Genomic DNA, 18,951 nt, shown 5'->3' with positions numbered 1-18,951 from the left:
ACTCCTTCCGTTCCAGCTCCTCCCAGGACCTCGGAGCAGACAGTTCTTCCGCAGCGACAAATGAACCCAGATCCAATCCGACCTGGAATTGGTTCTTGACCAACACCAAGGTGCGTTTCAGCCTCGCCTGCCTTCCTTAACCAGATCATCAATTGCGCCTCTGTACCCCTCCCTGCCCTCACTCGCGTGCCGCTCGAATCCCCCAGTTTGCGCCCATAATGGGGCCACTCAAACAGAGCGCGCTGCCGCAAATCACATCGCGGGCGGCGGAGGAGGAGCCGCATGCATGTTGACGTCGATGGCCGCTTGTGTGGTTGCTGTCGGCGCCCATGCCCCATGTGGATGCATTTGTTTCTGCTTCTGCTTCTGTGTTGTTTTCTGTACATCGCACATGATAGCGCCTCTGCTAATTGCCAATTGATGCACAAATCTGCGTTTTGCCTGTATGGACCGTTGGCTACATCGGCCTCGTGCTGTGGTGTGCTGCCGTCCCTCCTGACCATCATGGCTAACGTCCTGGTGTCGCCAGTTATAAATCCCTAGATTGTATTACCATACTTGACTGCACCTAGCTCGTACGCTGCCGTTGATCCTTCCAGTGATTCCCTTCCCTCCCAGATCAGCACCAGCTCGTTATGGACGAGAAGAACCCACCCCAGCCGGCGGGAGATGTCGCGATGCGGGAGCCATACCCTGAGCCCATGGTCGCCGATGACGCACAATACTACCAGCTAGCCTCGCATCAAGAACAAGAGCCGCAAATAGGCCAGCAACAAGCTGTCAAGCCCGAGACGCCGACTCTCCCTAACATCGCGATGGAGCAACAGCAGCCAACCCAAGAGCAGCAGCATGCTCCTCATCCTCATGAACTTGAAGGACTGCAGTCGCTTCCCGAGCAGCAGGCTCCCCAAGAGCAGCAACAACCACCGCAGGAAGCACAGATCTCCCCACAACAGCAGATCCAGGAACAGCAGGACCAGACGCAGCAGTCCCGTCCGGCGGCAGACGCGGTTGACGAGTTGCAGCTAGCAGCCCAGCTGACCCAGAACCTTGCTCCAATGATGGTCCCCGTGCGGATGGACGGCGTGCCGAGCGAACCGCAAGATCAGCAAGCTCTACCACAGCAGGACTCCGACGTGTCCAACAACACCGAGACCAACCTCCAGGAGCAACTGGAAGCCTCGCTGCAGCACCATGACCGCGAGATGCAGAACCATGCTGCCGAGCTGCAGACCCCACAGGAGCATCACCAGCATCACCATCTCCAGAACCACGAGCTCCAAGCCCACGGCTTGTCGAACATGCTCTCGCCGACAACCCAGCCGCCGCAACATCACTATGCCCAGGCGCAAGGAGCCCCAGCGCCGCCGCCGCCACCGCCGCCGCATGCGCAGATCCATCCCCATCTGCAGTCGCATCTGCCGCCAGAGCATCATCATCACCTTGGACCCGGCGCCGGCGCTCCAGGCTACTCCATGGGACCTGACGGCACCGGGCCGCCGGCAAGGAAGAGGACCAAGGTGTCGCGAGCATGCGATGAGTGTCGGCGCAAGAAGATCAAGTGCGATGCACAGTGCGAGACGAGCGACGAGCCGTGTTCAAATTGTCGGCGGTCGAACGTGCAGTGCCTGTTTAGTCGGGTACCGCAAAAGAGGGGGCCTAGTAAGGGGTATGTTTTACGAATTGGGGCACGTGCTGTTTGTCAGATGCAGGCTGACCGTTTGTCTGCAGGTACATCAAGGAGCTCGCTGATCGGATTAACAGCATCGAGGGGAAGCTCAACAGTACACGGGTGGAAGCCCTCGATACCCTGACTAGGAGGGCGTCGAGCGATATGTTTGGGACCCCAATCGGCGATGAGAGCAGGAAGAGACCTTTCTCGAGTATATCGAGCGATGGCTTCCCTGCTGCGTCGCCGACACGTATGGCGGTTGCCGGTGAGCACCGTCCGATTGTGCCTTATCCCCCGGATTTTCCCCCTATGAACCCCAACCATCCGAATCACATTACCTCACGGCTGCTCGACGGCATTCAGGTCAATGCGGATGCAAGCGACATCAGCTTGCAGCAGCCTGAGGCCGGAGCGAGCGAGATCGCTCCGGCTCCGGCTCAGGAGCAGCTTCCCGAGGTCGAGGATACTGTTTTTGAAAGGTACGTCGACCCTCTTGATGATTATTAGCCGGGTGTGCCCCAGATGCTGACGACTACACAGCTATCTACAAATTATTCATCCAACCTTCCCGATCCTGGCCAGCACGAAGGCCAGAGTACAATACCTGGTCTTCCAGACGCCTCTCACGCTGCAAAAGGCATTCTATCATGCCTTCTATTCCATGATTGGGCCCTTCCTCCCGTCTCCAGAAAGCCAGCCGTACGGCAGCCCCTCTACAGCTCGCAGGCTCCTCAGCTCTTGGGAGGAAGAGTGCATCCCTCGTACTGCCACAACCGACCTTGTTCGTCTCCTGACGCTCATCATGCTTGGCATCGGGCACGACCTGGACGGTATCCCAGCCGTCAAGGGCCAGCTGGGCGGCCCGTCCAAGGCCGAGATGGTTGGTCGCGCTGTTGGGCTTGCACATTCGATGAACCTGCGCGTCAAGGCCGCGAAGTTGGATGCCAGCTCGCCCTTGGATCCTGATACTGACTCCAACTGGGCGGTCCGCGCGTGGTGGGTGCTGGTCATGCTGGATCGCTGGACTGCTCTTGGCGCGGCGACACCAGCATTGATCGACAATGACAGTGCGGTTATTGTGCCGGCGCTGAAGCAGCTCGTTGGGGAGGTGGTTTACCACTTGATTCGTGAGTACTCCTTGCTCTTCTTCCCTTCAAGCGGAATGGGTCTAACAATAATCACAGGGATATCGGTCCGCCTAGGGCAGATCATCCCGCTCGCCATTACCTCCCCTCGCGAGCTAGGTGCCTCCAGCAAGGTCATCTTCGACTCCATCGTCGGCATGAGCGTCGAGGACGTACGGCTAGCCCTTCCCAATAACGAGTCCGATCCTATCCTACTCCTCTCCTACTGGCATCTACGCCTCCTCTGCGACCTCCTCTCATCCTCACCCTCCCGCCGTCGTAACATTCTCCAAGCCGCCTCCTCCTTAGTCTGGCTCCTCGCCCAGAACCATGACCTCCGGAGCCCCCTGACCCATCACTTCCTCACCCTCGCTTCGGTCGCCCTAAGCGAACTTCTCGCCTCCTCCTCCTCCTCCACCAACACCCCCGACGAAAACAATAAGCTCCGCGACGAAGCGGCCAAGCTAATCGACCTCGTCCTGCAGTTCCGTTTGTCGCCTTCGCCGTGGAACGAGGCTGTTAGGAAGACGCTTGCTGATCGCTTGGGTGTGCCTGTCCCGCAACACCCAACGGCTGGGCCCAATGGCCATGAGAATGGTGTGAACGGTGCTGGGACGGAGGCTGCCGCTGACCAGAATCTGCAGCAGCTGGCTGATTTGGCCACGGCGGCTAACCATGCCTTTGCTACCGCTACGGCTCCGACTGGTGAACCTGCTGGGCAGCAGGTTGATGGACGTGCGGCGGAGCAGCAGCCCGTTGCCTCTACTCCAGCCCCCGCGCCAGCTGATGTAAACAGCAATAGTACACCCGCTACAGCACCCGGGCTAGCTCCTGAGCAGGCCAGCAACCTTAAGAGCGAGCCGGGAATGTCTGGCGGGCCCACGCCGCCCGCAGCTGCACTTGTGGACGGATTTCCTGCTGTTGATGCGGGCCCCAGTAATACCGATGCTACCAATCAGGGAGCGCCTGTGTTGCAACAGCAGCAGCAGCAGCAGCAGCAGCAGCAGCAGCAGACATTTGATACCCTCGCTGTGTTGAGGGCTGGGTATCTGGCTTCGTTTGAAGGTGTCCCGGTTGAAGGCCAGGATGTGGATGTGATGGAGTTTTAAGACTCTAACATTAAGGGAAATGAGTTGGATGGGAGTTGAGCCATGTTGATGAACTACTATGCACTGTCTAAATCTGTAAAGCAGGAGATGTTGGGCTTTGTTGTCATCAAAGATCGGGAGGAGGATGTGTATATGTGTAGTATACCCCATTCCTAGGAATGCTGTGTATTGGACGGATATCTAGCTACCTTGCTGGCGTTTGGGAGCTTTTGCTATCTATGCCGAGGGGCGGGCAATTTGACTTTGAGTGGTTGGATAGACGATGTAAGGACCATTGTGTACATTTGGGATATCCGATTGAGGCCGATATCGACATCTCCTACAATATGAGCATCTCTCCTTTCCCTTGAATCACTACCTAGCCTGTCTGACATCCGAGTCATGTTTCTTGAGAAAGTCATATCGACGACTAAATCCAAATGTTAAAGCCTGAATGCCCTCCCTCCCTCCCTCCCTCCCGCCCTCCAACATCCATCTACCCGGCAACCCTCCAGTTTACTCGGCTATTCCGTCGCATATTACCCGGGATAGTGGTCGATACCTACCACAGCTTGAAACGTTAAGCCTGCTGACCTGGGCTGGGAAAAGCTCATGATCAAGCATCAGCACATTCTCACTGCAGGTTTTCAACGTGCGTCTTCTCGACACCTCGCATGGACGAAAACCAGACTGCTAGCATACGGACGGGAGTGTGTGCCTAGCAGGCTGCCTATCTCATGGGCAGATCCAGTAGAGGTCTGTGTGGCACTTCCCCAGATTTTCACATGCGTCTTCGAGTGTTTGCCGTATGCAGGCTGCCAAGAAGTCGTTGGCTGTAGGTCATCCCGTCCGTACGTAGTTGGGATGCATCCTCTTCCCCGGATTTTCACGAAGAACGACGTCATCAACGGAATCAGAGGAGGGCCCCAGGACTGTAGGTTTCCGGCGGGATTTCTTTTGTCTAACTGGAAGGCATCATCATCAAGCGCGGCTTACAATCGGCAGGCAAGCAAATTGTGTATATAGCGTAATCAGGTTTCATGCTTCATGCCCATCTTTGTTGACACACCGCGGGGTGTCCTGTCCCGTCTAAAGGGTGCGTATGGCTTCTTGACCTCATCAGGCCTCTGACCTGATCAGGCAGTCTGACAGGTAGCCGGTCCATGCGCAATGGCATGTTAACCGCAGTTACTACTACTTACTACCTTCCAGCATCCCAGAGACCCAGAAAAAAAACTGGGGCAAGGCAGCTGCTAATCAACGCAGAGTTTCTTGACCTGCAAACCGTAAGCATCCTGCGTGGCGGGCAGCGTTGTTGCTAGCTTGGAGTGCACATGTCCCCCATTCGGAAGAATGATGTCACGTTGCTTGGGCTGTGGGCTTGGGCTGTGCCCCCCTTTTCCCCGGCCCGGGAGATCCCTAGCGCGGAGTTGACTTTGGGGGTTTGGATATCCGGTTCGGGATGGGGGAGGGTTGGAGTTCGGCAGTCTCACTAAACCTGTGCGGTCCATTGTCTACTGGAGGAGAAGGACGTCAAGATGAGTTCAAGTGTTGTGTAAGTAGCGAAACGAACGACATCGTGAACGCTAGCAAGCCATCGCCCCTTCAACTCCATCAGCAGACAACGTTCGATGTCTGCTGACTCGAGATTCTTTCACTACCTACTGGTTTCATCATCCCGTGCTGAGCCCCGAGGGTGCGCAATGACCGGGCTAAACACGTGCAGTCGAGCTGCAGGCTAATGGGTAAGAACGGGAGCTAACGCAGACAAGACACCAATCGACCACTGAATTTGTTGCCGTAGCAGAGCACATATCCCCACATAGCCACGAGGCCTCGGCTGCGCTATGTGGTGTACTTATCCAATAGACGGCCGGAAATATCATCCATCTTAGAGCTTGATGGGGACGAGGGCGCGGATGGCCTGCGGCAGGCAAGTTGAGCCGCGGCTGTGTCGAGGAATGAGGAGTGCTAAAGGATCTCGTAAAGGGTAAAAGCACACATTCCGGTGATTGTTGTATGGAAGATCGCATACTCGGTAGAATCAGTGATGAAGTTATTAACCATACGGAAAAATGTTGATCAGATTGAGATCGCTAGCAGAGAGCAATTAGATATGGCACGTGCTCTATCTTTGTCTTGCAGCGATAGCCAAGTTAAGGGAGTCCACTCATAATTCTAAGAATAGTCCACAGCTCCATACCAGATTTCGAGAAGGACATGATGCTACGCGGGAGGACAGTAGAAGTTGCCAAACTGCCGACTCCATCTTTGGACGAGCCGTAGGGTAAGCTTTCGAGTAGGTAAACCCGAAGCTCGTTGCCGATCCAGATATCATCAACCTTGATGCAGTATCAACTCCTGATCTCCAACATCGTAACACTTGCTTAACTACGAAGCATGAACACTAACGGCTCATCCAGATACGAACTGGCCACAGAGGCATAGCTCTAGCCAACTCTAAAACCACACCACGCCTTCCTTTCAACGCTCCCTCATCGAAAGCCTTACCCCCCCTTTCCGCTGTCATGCCCCCAAACCAACGGGTCCCGGCCAGTCCCAATCGCCAGTGTCTCCAGAACCCATCGGCATCCACAACCTCCAATTCATAAAAAAAAAGAAAAGAAAAGAAAAGAAACAATAGGAATTTAAAAAAGCGAGTGCCGTGAAGGTCACCAGAGACCTAGAGACCCATCTCACTCGGCTCGGTCGGCTCGGTCCAAACGAATCAACGCTCGGAGGAAGCCCCTGTTCGCTGTGCATGTTGTGTCTCTCGGGCTCAGTTTCCTGCCGAGGAAGCCGAGTCGAGATGCAAGACGCAAATCGGGCAGGGGTAGCAAGAAGACACGCGACCAGCGACCGACCGCGTCGCTGTGTGGATCAGAGTCCACAGCAGAAAGCAGGATCCGGTTGCTTACCTAACGCCCCCCAGCCAACAAAGCCCCGGTAGGGATCACCGGAAATGAAGAAAATCCACCCAGCTCATCCGACACATGCGTTACGGTGTAAGAGAACCATGCCCGTATCATGTATGTATGCTGCATTGGCGCGGGTAGGGGATACCACTTTTCCTTATAAGAAAGTGGATACACATTGTTTTGAATGATGAGTAGTACCAGATGGTGCTGCCGCTCGTCGATGACCGATGACGTTAGGTCATGTAGCCCAGCCGTTATCCGATCCGCTGGGCCCCGACTCCCCCCTCCGATGGATGACTAGGAAAACCTAACGTCCACTACGCTCAAAAAAAAACCCACCCATCATCCACACAAAGCAATCCCACAATTTCTCCATTTCACTCGGCGACGTGGAATAAATGTGTGGAGGGCAAGGATCTCCGTGTTAGGGTCAGTGTCAGCGCGGGATGCACATGGTAACAGGAGACGGAAATTTGTGTTAGCTTGGGGAAACCAAGACGAAAACAATTGTGGGGACGACGACGTCGTCGTCCGAGTTGAGGGGCTGACTTCATACGATGTTAAGGTGCTCGCATCACATGTCTGGGCACCATGGTTGAATTTTCAAGTCGACTGGATGTGTAGAATCGTCTGAAATGCCGTGCGAATCTGTCAGTGTCGTCAGCAGTCGTGATTCATACTCGGATATCTGAATGTTGATGCCCGGGATCTGAACACCATAATTGGATGTTCAAACAGAAGCTTCTCAGACAATGAGTTGCCTATAGTAAAGCTTGCACACGTGAAGAGCAAGATGATGTTCAAGAGGGAAAGAAAATTCAGACAGCCAACAGTATAGGATTTGTTTTAGTATTTTTAATAGCTGTCTGTATCCAAGGTATCTCAGAGAGTGCCGGTAATTTGTGCACTACCGTTCACCCCTTAGATTTATGATTGGTATCAACAGTTTCTCGAAATCAGAATGCCTTTCCCGCAGCCACAGACTTTTTGCTTCTTTTTTTAGGTAACCACCGTGATAACAGAAACACCCAACTGCCATCTGATGCAACAAGGGGTAGGGGGTTTTTAAAAAAAAAAAGCTAAAACAAACCAAAACGTATAAGTGATGTCCCCACGAGGACGGTATAGAAATCGTGATCATGAATGCATTTTTCCTTTTTTAAATTTTGCCTCCCCCAGATGATCCAAAGACAAACGCCCCGTAAACGAGAAAACCTTCGCCCCCGAACCATTCCACGCAATTGGGTAGTATATAGGAAATCGGTGGATACCAAAAAGTATGTACGAGAAGTCAAGATGTTAAAGACCACCAAGCTCCAGAAGTTCTATCCCGAGCAGCAAGTGGTATGTAAAGAGGTATGGAAAGTATGGCATGGGTATATCCTATCCGTGTGTGTGCGCGCACGCGTCACATCCCAGACCAGAAACGCCACGTCGATTTGTATGCCCAATTCTGATCATATTCCAAAAGAAGCTTAACAACCACTTTTGGTTATTAGCTATCCCAGAAAGAAGGCATGCTGCTGTCATTCGGCGAGTCCGTCAGGGGCAGGCCGCTATAATCATTGATCCAGAAAGTCGAGTCCTCGTCAAGCGCTGCGAGGGCGCTGAAGTTAGGTGCTGCGGCGGTAGCACCTGTCAGTAGAGGGTCGTCCAGAGGCCCAGTAGCCGACATGAACTTGCTGCTGGCCTTCTTCATGAAGTTAAAGTCGTCAAACTCGAGGCTCGACAATTCCGACGGGTTTGACGACAGCAGGCCCAGCTGCGAGGTGCTGATCGAGTACCCGCTGGTGGTACCTGTCGCTGTGCTGAAGGCGTCGAAGTCATCGAGCGGGTTTGAAAGGAAGTCCTCAACCTCTGAGACTTCTCCCGAAGTTGAGGCGGTCGCTGTGAGCGTCGGGATCGAGTCCGGGCCGGAGAAGTCAAAGCCGCCGAAGCTCTGCGGCTGGCTATAACTGGAAGGGCTGAAGTCAGTCGACTTGCTGTTAAAATCGAGCCCCTCATAGTTATTCCAGTCCACTGAAGTAGCGCTCAGTCCAGCGCTGAACAATGGCTGCTCGTAGTCTGACAGGGAGCCAAAAAAGTCGGCGCTATTCGGAATGTATGGCGTGTACTTGATGTTCGAGAGGTCCAAGGGAGGGAGCTGGCCGTTCATCTGGGAGAAACCCGACGACCCGTCAAGCAGTGGCGACGCGGCCTCCGACCGGACCCTGCGCTGCATCTGCTCGTCGCTCCCGCTCCCCGACGAGTTCCTGGAAGGGCAGTCGGCAGCTCCGATCAGGTCATCCATCGAACGGTGCTTCAAGCTGCCATGGGGCAAGCTATTGACGCGGTTGAGCTGGTAAGGACTGCACTTCTGCGCCGCCTTATTGTGCCTGTGCGTCGGCTTGTGATGGCCGTTGGCGTCAAAGGAGAGCATACCGTCCGAACTCATGGTGCTAGCGCGACGTCTGGGGCGCGAGCTCGGCTTCGAGGAGCTCTTGTTGCTCCCATTGGCGGAGGAGCTGGAGCTGGTCGTCGGAGAAGGGGAATTCGAGGCATTGACGGCCTCTGCGCCGGACTCAGGGACAGGATCGAGCTGTTGTGATGGCGAGTCCTTTTTGCCTGCGCAGGTACAGCGGCCGCCATGATTGCAGCAACAGCTCTCTAGAAGAAAGGAAAAGGATTCGAGTCAGAGGAGCAGCGCCTTGATTCAACCAGACACGACAAAATGCTCACCCTTGTGACCCTCGAGCGGCGGTCTCAAGTGCACGCACTTTGTTGTCTTCTCGCCGCAGTCACATCGGACATGTGCTGACCGGGACTTGCGCATAGCCCGGCAGTGCGCACACTGGGAAACGGGCCGACCCTTTTTGTTGATGTGCTGGAGTGGCCGGTCTGTTGAACGGAAGCAGGCATGTTAGCAGAGCTCGACTTAGCTGTATCAATCCATCATTCATGACCATGCAGCTACCCCGCGGCGCGGGGCGACAATGGGAGAAGGGGGTTTTGGTGTTGAAAGTTAAGGTGACATTGAATGAGGGGCAACAGCCAGGGGGAGGAGGGGTGGCAGCAGCTTGGCCCCCACTTTCGAGGGCTTGCAGGTCCGCAGCCCACACAGGTTTGCATGCCTGTGGCCTTGTGGACTTTTCTATTGCGTCTTGTGCTTCCGTTGTTGCGAGCTTGTCCCGCTGCCCCTCGGTTGCAAGCGGCAAGAGCGCTGGCAAAACAGCTGCCACCACCACATGCAGCCCAGGGACAAGACGGAGTTAGAGCTGCTGCTGATGCAAGAGAGAAGCGTCGGATGCAGCAAATGAACGACGGGGTATGTGCATAGTCTGTGTAAGAGTGCAAAGGCTGCAGAAAAGAGTTGCTTGTCACAAACGTCAAAACACACTTACCATGATGTTGACAATTGCTCACGCGATGGCCTCGCACGCAGGCTTCGCAGGCATACTTTTCTCCGTTGATGATCATGGTGGGCAGAGCTCAATTGATGTTGCTGTTGTCGTCTGCAGAACTGAATTGTGTAATTGGGACCTAGACTGGCTCTTCCCAGACACACAGAGAATCGGCGACGGATAGAACGAACGGAGATCCGGAGGCAGGCTGGGAAAAAAATTGGATTGTGCGCGCGCGTGTGTGTGCGCTTGGACAGACCGCGATTGGCGGCTCTCGCTCTCGGTGTTGAATAAGCCCGGCAGGCAAAGGCTGTCAACCTTAATGGCAGTGTGGGCTGTCCTCTGGCACTGCGCTCTGAACTCTCAACTCTCAGAAAGCCATGCGACAGGGCGACGGGCAGAGTTCGATATCGGATGGTATTCGCAGAAGCACCGCTTATAGGGTCATCGCTTAGGGAACCGCTGGGCCCAAACCATCGGTGCAGGATGCCGAAGACTCCGGATCGAAACCAAACTCAACGGTGAGTCGAGTAGAGAGCAGGCTCACGAGGGCGAAGGGGGAGCCGCGAAATGAAATAAAAATAATGTGGGCTGTGTGGAGCTGTGGAGGGAGAGGAGGGGGGGGGTTCGTTGCTGTGCTGTAAATGCTGGGGAGTGGGTGACGGGCTGTGCAGTGGAGCTCCAGATCCTAGCTTCTTGGTTATGGTTGCCAGGCTTGGGCTAGGTGGGCTAGGTCCAAGAGGTCCCGTTAGCGCAGATAGGTTAGGTAAGTTTGAGATAGGTGTGTGTAAGTCGCAAGTTGCAACCCGCAATCAAACAGATCCCGGTGGGCCGTGGGCCGTGGGACACGCGAAACCGGCTGTCGTGGGTTGTCGAGTGGCCGAGAGCCTAGCTGCAGCCCCGAGGACAGCGAGGGTGGGGTTTGTCCAGAGCAAAGCCGGAGACGAGATGGTCCTGTAGACCGTCTGTAAAGACGTAACTGTAACTGGTCCTGTATCGGAAGACCTCGCCTTGTGAGCCAGCTTGAGCGTGTGACGAGGCCGTGGATGGGTCAGGCCCTTTGGGCCTTTGATAGAAGTGTCTGGTAGCTATCGATGTCAGCAAAGAACTTTCTGTCCGGTTTCTAACGCCTCTTGTGCCACCCGAACGGGAAAAGCAAGTTTCCAGTTTCCAGCATCCCAACATTTCTTTGAGCAAGCCAGCCGAAACGACACAGCTTGTGTGGTGGATAGGCCTGCTGCTGGAGACCACAGCCACGGGCTAGTCAGCGGCCCGTTGGGTGTCTGGGAACCAAGGGTACGGGACCCCTAAACAGCCACATGTACCAGTGGCTGACTGCAACGGCGAACATGTACCTGACGTCAGGTAATGTAAGGTACTGGGTACTCCATACCTTGCAACGCCTGGTGGGTTCGGCGGGCACCGTAGCGGACGGCGGGCAACGGGCAGCGGCCTCGTTCGCTCCGGGGGCGTTGGGTCCCAACTTGTGTTCTGTCTTGTTGATCCTAGCGCCGACTTGAGCTTTCCGCCGTCGCCGGCATGACGTGCAGCGTTCAGCAGCTGATGTTATCTTCAATTACGGAGACGTCCTGAAAGACTGAATGATACTATTAATTAAGCACGGCTCTGTCCTGGCGGCTGGCGTATTATCAGGAGAACTCGAGGCAACAAACGACCGGCGATACTGCGGCAAGGACGTGAAAAGTTTCAGACGCAAAAGAACCGAAGGAAGATTGCAGGTAGCAGAAGGCTCTCTCTGGTACCTGTAATCCATAGACCATGCGATGCGAGACTGGGAGCTCCGCCTTGAGGGAAGTGGGCTCCCTTTAATCTGTCGGCCCGGTGATGACTACAATCATGCCTATAGACACACGCTCTCTCTCACACACATTGCACCCATGGCCACGGCGCACACATGCACACGGGGCCTGATCAAGTTGCCGTGGGATCTCACATGTGGATGGCTCGCGAAACTGGAAGCCGGGGAGACGCTAGGATGGAAGGACGACGGGAGAGAGAGACAGACATCCATTGTGCCCTCTGCCCAGGCCGAGCCAAGCAGCCAAGGTCCGGATGAACGACAATGAGTGACGAAACGGGCGTCCAGATCGGGATGCTTTTTACAATCAACGGCTTGGCAGAGACACGCATCTGGGCAGTCTTGGGAAGACCTCTGGGCACGACAGGGAGCGCAACTATGGTACAAGGTACCTGCGCTAGGAGGGCGGCTGCAGCACAAGATCAATGGCCGGCCAGCTATCAAGGCTCTGTGTTCTGGGTACCGTGTACGTCATGCGCAGTGCTGGGAATGGTGGCCCTCTGCAACGCTGCCAGCGGCGGCTACGTACTGCATCGCATCGCTGTCACTGTCGCTGGCCGCAACATCAACGGAAAAACTGTGGTTGGTCGCCGTCCTGTCCCTGCCCTAGGCGAATAACGGGATCGCGGGTTGCCCAGCAGCACTGGAGCAATGGAGCAATGGGCAAATGCAGCATCGCCGACCAGGACCGGCGGCCGGGCCTGTTTTCACGAATCACTTCCAGGTCGCTCCTCATGAATTGCTGCGCTGCCAGGATGGAAGGTCGGTGCATATGACGGCTGGCCTGTGACAATTTGACTGGCCGACTGCTCTGCTGGCCACTCCCAACTGCTACTTACCTGCTAAACCGTCCTGCTAGCCGCTGGTCGCTGGCTGATACTGGGCTGGTTTGCGAGCATGTGGAGGCCCGGGCCTTTGGAGGATTGGCGGAATGGGTTGGAGGATGGAGGTCGGTTGAGTGGGTGTGTGTGTGCTGGGCTCCTGGCCCGTGCTCCAGGGCTGGGAGCGGCACGCGGGGGCCCATTATTGGTTCGTGCACTACCGTTTCTTCCCGCCTTCCTCCCACAGAAGCCCCAAATTCCCACATCCCCAGTCACCAGAAGTTTCAGCGGGCTCCTTCCTCACTTGGCCGTTCTTTCCGAGTAACGTTGGCTCACTCTCATCTGGGTTCTGTGGCTGCCTTCTCCTGTTCTGCCTGCCCGCAGGCCCCAGCCTCCAATATCCCAGAGTCCCCCCAAGGCTCCAAATTCCCATAGTCTTTTCTCTCCCAACTTCCTGATGGTGGTATCATTCGGAGTCGGCCGGCAAATCCAACGCCACAACCGTCTTCCTTTGAACCTCTATGCTCTGGCAGCATCATCCGGATGACGGATTCATGGACGGCCGGTCAACTTTTCGATTGCCGATAGCTGGCTATCTCAAATCTCCATTCGGGCGCTGGGCCGCGGCTTGGAGCGGATGTGATCAACCGAAAAATCATTCATCCGTTTCCATATCCTAGGTATTTTGCCCTATACACTATGGTAGGACACCATGCACTACGTGCACTTCACCAAGGCCTCGGCGTCATCACAAGTACCCAACCCTCTTGGGCTTCTCAATAAGGCACCTAAATTGTATGGATGGTGAAGGTGGGGTGGCAGACCTCCTCCCAGTCGTTTCTGTTTCTCGAAACAGTCCAGCAACTCCCCACGGCGGCACTTTACGGGACACGTTTGGGCAAAGGCCCCAATCAAATGGTAAAACAGGAACTGGGGCCCGATCAACCTCGACGGGGGAGGTTGCAATACAATGGCTATCCACCTCGATGAGCCCAGTTGTTGTGATTGTCCCCAGGCCTGCTACACTGGCTTACTCCCGGGTTTTGGACAATGATCACAACGATGATCGTACAGAGTACCAGTGTGAGAGGGCAACACGATGATGCATCATGGGTACTTCTCACATGCCCTAGGTACCTGTACAGGGCATTCACATCACACCTACCAGGTACGGATACATGCTGTGTATCCTGGCGCTCACCAGTGCCCTATGCGGCTTTGCTGCCAATGACGCACTTTCTCCCCAGAAATAGCAGGCGATCGAAGGCACAACATGGGGCAGAATGCAGCGGTTCACACCGCAGCGCTGTTGGGCTTACATCGCGCATCGCTCATCCCGGTTGGATGAGAACTTGTCGCTTGCTGCCAAGGATGATGACGAGAACTCATCCACAGCAGCCGTCAGAAGAGAAATTCGAGATTTTCATTGTCGACTGGATTCTTTTGACAATCACAGACTCCCAAATGAAACATACCAGGTCGTCTTGCCGTCTTATGCCCGAATATGATGCTCCGTGTAAAGGATGACGAAGATGATATCGATTTCGGGAAATCTCTCCTTGAAGCCAACAAGCCACCGCCGAAAGCGACCAACCTGATATTCTCTGACTGGGATCGAGATCGACAAAAAGTTAAGCCTAATCTCTGATGCCATGCAACGCAAATCTCAATTCGGCTGGAGAGCCCTGCTTACGGTTGAAAGTGTTCCGTGGCGGAACAACCGCAACTCCAGCCGAATGACAACCGCTGGTTTTTCTTTCCCAACAGGCAGCTGTTGTTGGAAGCCCTCGCATATACAATACATAGAGCCCCTCCATGCCTACCTAGGTTCCATATGCTAGAACAAAAAACAAGGACAGATATCCCGTTGCCTCCGTGGTATTACGGGTCTGACGAAACGTCAGAATGCTGCACTCCACTATAAGCCGCCCCGATCTCCCCGTTCACTGTCTCCTTTGATAAAAGCCGGCGAACAATTGACATGGAAGGTTCGCCGTGTCGAGCATGGAACGTCGCTCGCCGGCCTTCGGCTCGGTTGCAGCTAGCCGCGAGGAGCGTGGTGGAGATCCGTCGCTTTTGAAAACTGAAGATGGGAGCCGACGACAGACGTGGAACTGCCTGTTTCTGTCTCTGCTTGATGCGCTGCCTAGGCGTTGCGTGCGCGGTAGGGAGGCTAACTCAGACTAACTCAGCTGGGCACGCAAGCCTTCTACACCCCTCTCATTAACGCAGGTCGCAGGGCATGATTTGAATCCGGAAACTGTTGACGGATGGGGGTTGATAACGATCAAGGTGAGGTGGCCAATGTGAGCAACAAGAATTCATGAACCTGGAAACGCTGCCCCCTCCATCGCTCGCGGTGCCCTGTGGGGAAACTGGACGCTGCCCTGGAAGGGACTTGGCGAGCCCTGGGACCCACAGAAAGACCCTGGGCTCTCCCCGTCTGGGAATCGGCCCTGTCGCGGTGCTGCGCCCATCGGCGCTCCGGGCCAAGAAGCATGGGCCACAAGGCAGCATTGGCAGAGAAAAATTTTCTTCACCCACCCGCACACAAATCACCCAAATTCGTCCTCCTGCCAGCTGCAGAGCGACCGTTTGGGCTCCTTCTTGATGGCAAGCTCTTTGCAGCCTCCCCCCTCTTCGTTGCGAGCTCATCATCAGTAGCAGTGGCTGCTGGCTGATATCGTTTCCGTTTCATGACCATTGGCCATTTCACTTTCGTCCACAACCCTGAAACCGGCTTGTCTTGACGTGGCATGCGATCCTGCCGCAAAGCATTCTTACCACCATCACCCACATCGTCTGGACCGTCCTTGGCTCTCGGTCGTCCTCCGGGGCCCCGGTCCTTTTCCGGGTCGTCAGCGTACAGGCTCGGCCACTCGCCGGCGACCTCGCACCCGGCTTTGGCCGGCGTGCAGACGGCATAATGTCTGGAGGCATCGGCGCTTTTCCAATGATGGCTTCACAACTACCTTGCCATCGCGCCGGACCCGGACAATGGACACGCTGGGGCCTCATTAAGATCGGCAGTCGGCTCTCTCTTTCATGCATCAAGAGCTGCACACCTGCAGAACCCCCCACATCGCCGCCTATCAAGCTGCAGCAGCATCGCGCTCTTCCCCGCGCGCGCAGAAGAGGGGTTAAGAGGAAAACAACTCCAGCTCTGCTAGCTGTAACTGATGCAGCTCTCTGCCAATGAGACATACAGCTCATGAGGGCTGCTCCAGCTATCTCCGGAGAAACGAAGGGCTCCCTTGCTACCAACCGCTGCCCCAACAAGCGGCAGGGTCAGATTGCCCGCAGGTCAGTGGCGAAAGAAGGGTTATCTGCTCAACAAAAGTCCCCTCAGCGACCCCTCATCCAGCGGCTTCATACTGTCATCCAACGACCAGGTTGTCAAAGTCGGCACAGCTGGAACCAAAAGTCAAAAAATCAGTCGATTCTGCCTTCACCTGGCACTGGAGTGTTACATCATCGACCCAAGACACTGGACGCATCTGCATTGTGGCCATCGATACGCATTTGCCGCTCCTAAAGCCCGAGCATACGTCATATTGTTCGACTCTGTCCTGTCTTATTCGCAAGACTTAGGGCCTTTCGGGTCTGTTATGAAGGCACATAACTCAAAGAGCCTAGCACTGGGTTATTAGCGTCCATCCGGTCCCTCCCTGCAGCAAGTCAGCTAATTGCCGATTCGCCTGTCAATGTCCTGCAACGGCCGCGCCGTCCTCGACGTTTGCCGGAGATTTGGCAAGTCTCGATCATCAAGAGCAACTCGGTAACAGAGATCTTGTTGGTCGGGAATTTCCAGACTGCCAGACCCAGAGACCACCGGTCTCAAGGCCATCGCTGCTGATGTCGGACACAATGTGTCTACCCGTTGGCCGGCTGATCGAGTGGCAGCGATCAGTCCAGCCAACGGACGCTCAGGACTTCGATAAGTTTTCTAGAACGCCACTTCGGCATCCGCCGGGGGGCTCAGGTTGCACAAAGCTGCTCGAACCAGAGCGATCCTGCGCAGAACAGCTCAGCGGGTCTTGGGGCGCGGAAGACAGCCTGAGATATCATGAATGGTGGCTTTCTGACAATTTTTTTGCTTTCTCCAACTGCACCTGGATAGAGTTCTGTTGTGCACCGCTCTGGCCACTCAACCGGCTGCCCGAGGCAGGAGTAACGCCGTCGCATTCATTGGACTGCGCATTTCATCACATCATTCTTGTTGAATGTTGCGGCGCCTGCCCAGCTCAATGAGTGGCCCAGACGGAGTTCGAAGTTCTCCAAATGTAAGTGGTTTTTTTTTCGATTGGTTCGCACTGATCGACCCGCAGCTCTAGTGAGTATCGGGGCCCTCAGTTCATCTTTTTACCACACTGCTGTTTTACCCCCACGCACCTCCCGCACTCTCCAGCCCAGATAGCGCACCCTTGTTTGCTCAGTCAGTATTCGTTGAGAGGCGCGCGTTTGGCTTCGATGGGATCATTTGCTGGCGCAGTTCGCCAATCACCATTGCTGGCCCGGCAACACCGCTCTTGGGTATCACAGCATCTCAGCGTCCGTCGTCACCAGCCGACGTGTTTGTGAACTTGGCGTCGATCGATGCTGGTTGCTGTCCTACCTGAAATGGATTTTGAGTTGATCGATGCTGCACAGAGCCGACTTGGCAGCACGCTGAGCTTCGAGTCCTTGGTGCCGCCCGGTGGTACCTGGCGCCAGCTGTTGGTTGGGGATCTTTCCTGATAAGGAGCCTGCGGGGCGTGACAGGCTGGTAGTAGGTCAAAACGTGGGGAGTAAAGCTGGCTCGTAGACAACCACGGCCAGTTCCTTGCACACTACATCAGCTCGGTGCCCTTTCTACACCGAGCTTGCCATGGCGGGTACTCACCCTTTACGGGTGTGATACCTACATCTGCAAAACACCGACCCCGTTGGTGCGGATGGATGCCGCCGGCATAGAACAACGAACCCGTTGCTGGGCGCCCGTGTGGAGAGATCGTTTTGATTATCCAGGAAACCCGGGAATCAGTAGAGGTTACATTTTACTGTATGACAAGCAGTGATTGTCAACGATTCGTGTCGATGGTACGGGCTGAGTGTTATCGAGCCAAGGCCATCCCACGGCAATCTTGGCACGTTTTTGGAACCGAAGCCAAGTATGACGTGGTTGTGGCTGCTTGTTGCTAGTTGAGGGCAGCCTTGTGTCCACCGAAAAACAATCACATGCAGCTCTTGAGTTCTCAGGGGCAGAGTCGGGACTGCGCCAGTGTATGATGTTGCTGATGTTGCTGTCTCCATCACCGAGGATGGATTTTGACGGTGATCTTAAAGTCAGGCCATCCGATTCATAGCCAAATACGCATTGTGCTTGATGAGGTTCGAAATCTCCACAAGGCTTGCATCGGCGTATGAGACTGTTGGCAGCTTCGGCTGGCATCCTGAAAAGCCACTGTATCAGAAGAAGGGAGATTACCCATCCAGTTGCTTGTCACAAGGCAACGGAGCACAAGACATGCCAAACGCACCAGATTCAGCAGTGTCAGTTATACGCAAGACGGACCGGAGTCCTTGCTCCGTGGGATCAGATGACGGCGCTTGCGGATGCGGTACGACGGTAGGGGTTGGGAGTTGCTGAAGTGCGTGTTGGTGTTCAAGCATACACAGATAAGGTAGACCAGGAAGAGAAGTTGAGTGTAAGGTGTGGGAGGCAAACAAAGGTCGGAAAGGTGAGTGTCCAGGTTGGGTATTCTGGAACTCAAGGCTGGTGTGACTTTGTGTGGTTAGATGACTTTCACTATGCCGAGGGGCGGAGGAGGAGTTGAGGTTCCCTAAAGATCGCTTGGCTGGATGTCTGTCCTAGTGACGTGCATGAGAGAAAATAGAAATATGGCAGGGATGTCGTGATGTGGTAAGCAGAATCTGCCTCGTCAATGATGAAACAGCCAAGAGTCTCAGGGAAGACAAGATAATGGCAAACTGACTGCTTGGCTGGTACAGCATAGAACAATAACCGCAGTTCAAGACGGAGTTATGTGTGTCTATCCGGACTGACAGACTGCTACTATACTCTTACTTCCAAGTCTTCCTTACACGTGGACTCTCAGGTTCTTACTTTCCACTCGGACATTCTTCTTG

The 18,951-nt window shown here is 54.9% G+C and overlaps 2 protein-coding genes across 2 annotated transcripts; one reads left to right on the top strand and one right to left on the bottom strand.

The window, feature by feature from the left end:
* Positions 1 to 635: 635 nt before the first annotated feature.
* CTHT_0043170 (putative RNA polymerase II transcription factor) lies at positions 636 to 3,905 on the top strand (the record flags this gene model as incomplete). Its single annotated transcript, XM_006694654.1, has 4 exons — positions 636 to 1,669; positions 1,732 to 2,151; positions 2,213 to 2,799; positions 2,857 to 3,905. 4 exons carry the CDS (start codon positions 636 to 638, stop codon positions 3,903 to 3,905), a joined length of 3,090 nt encoding a protein of 1,029 aa, XP_006694717.1.
* Positions 3,906 to 8,297: 4,392 nt separating this feature from the next.
* Positions 8,298 to 10,258, bottom strand: CTHT_0043160 (putative copper resistance protein; the record flags this gene model as incomplete). The annotated part of the gene is made up of 3 exons (XM_006694653.1): positions 8,298 to 9,406; positions 9,521 to 9,679; positions 10,183 to 10,258. The coding sequence occupies 3 exons, from the start codon at positions 10,256 to 10,258 to the stop codon at positions 8,298 to 8,300; spliced, it is 1,344 nt and encodes a 447-aa protein (XP_006694716.1).
* Between the last annotated feature and the right edge of the window lie 8,693 nt (positions 10,259 to 18,951).

The sequence above is a fragment of the Thermochaetoides thermophila genome (genome assembly GCF_000221225.1).
Source record: "Thermochaetoides thermophila DSM 1495 unplaced genomic scaffold scf7180000011818, whole genome shotgun sequence".
NCBI lineage: Eukaryota > Fungi > Ascomycota > Sordariomycetes > Sordariales > Chaetomiaceae > Thermochaetoides > Thermochaetoides thermophila.
Note: the sequence above shows the minus strand (reverse complement) of the source record. Positions and strands in the feature narration are given on the sequence as shown.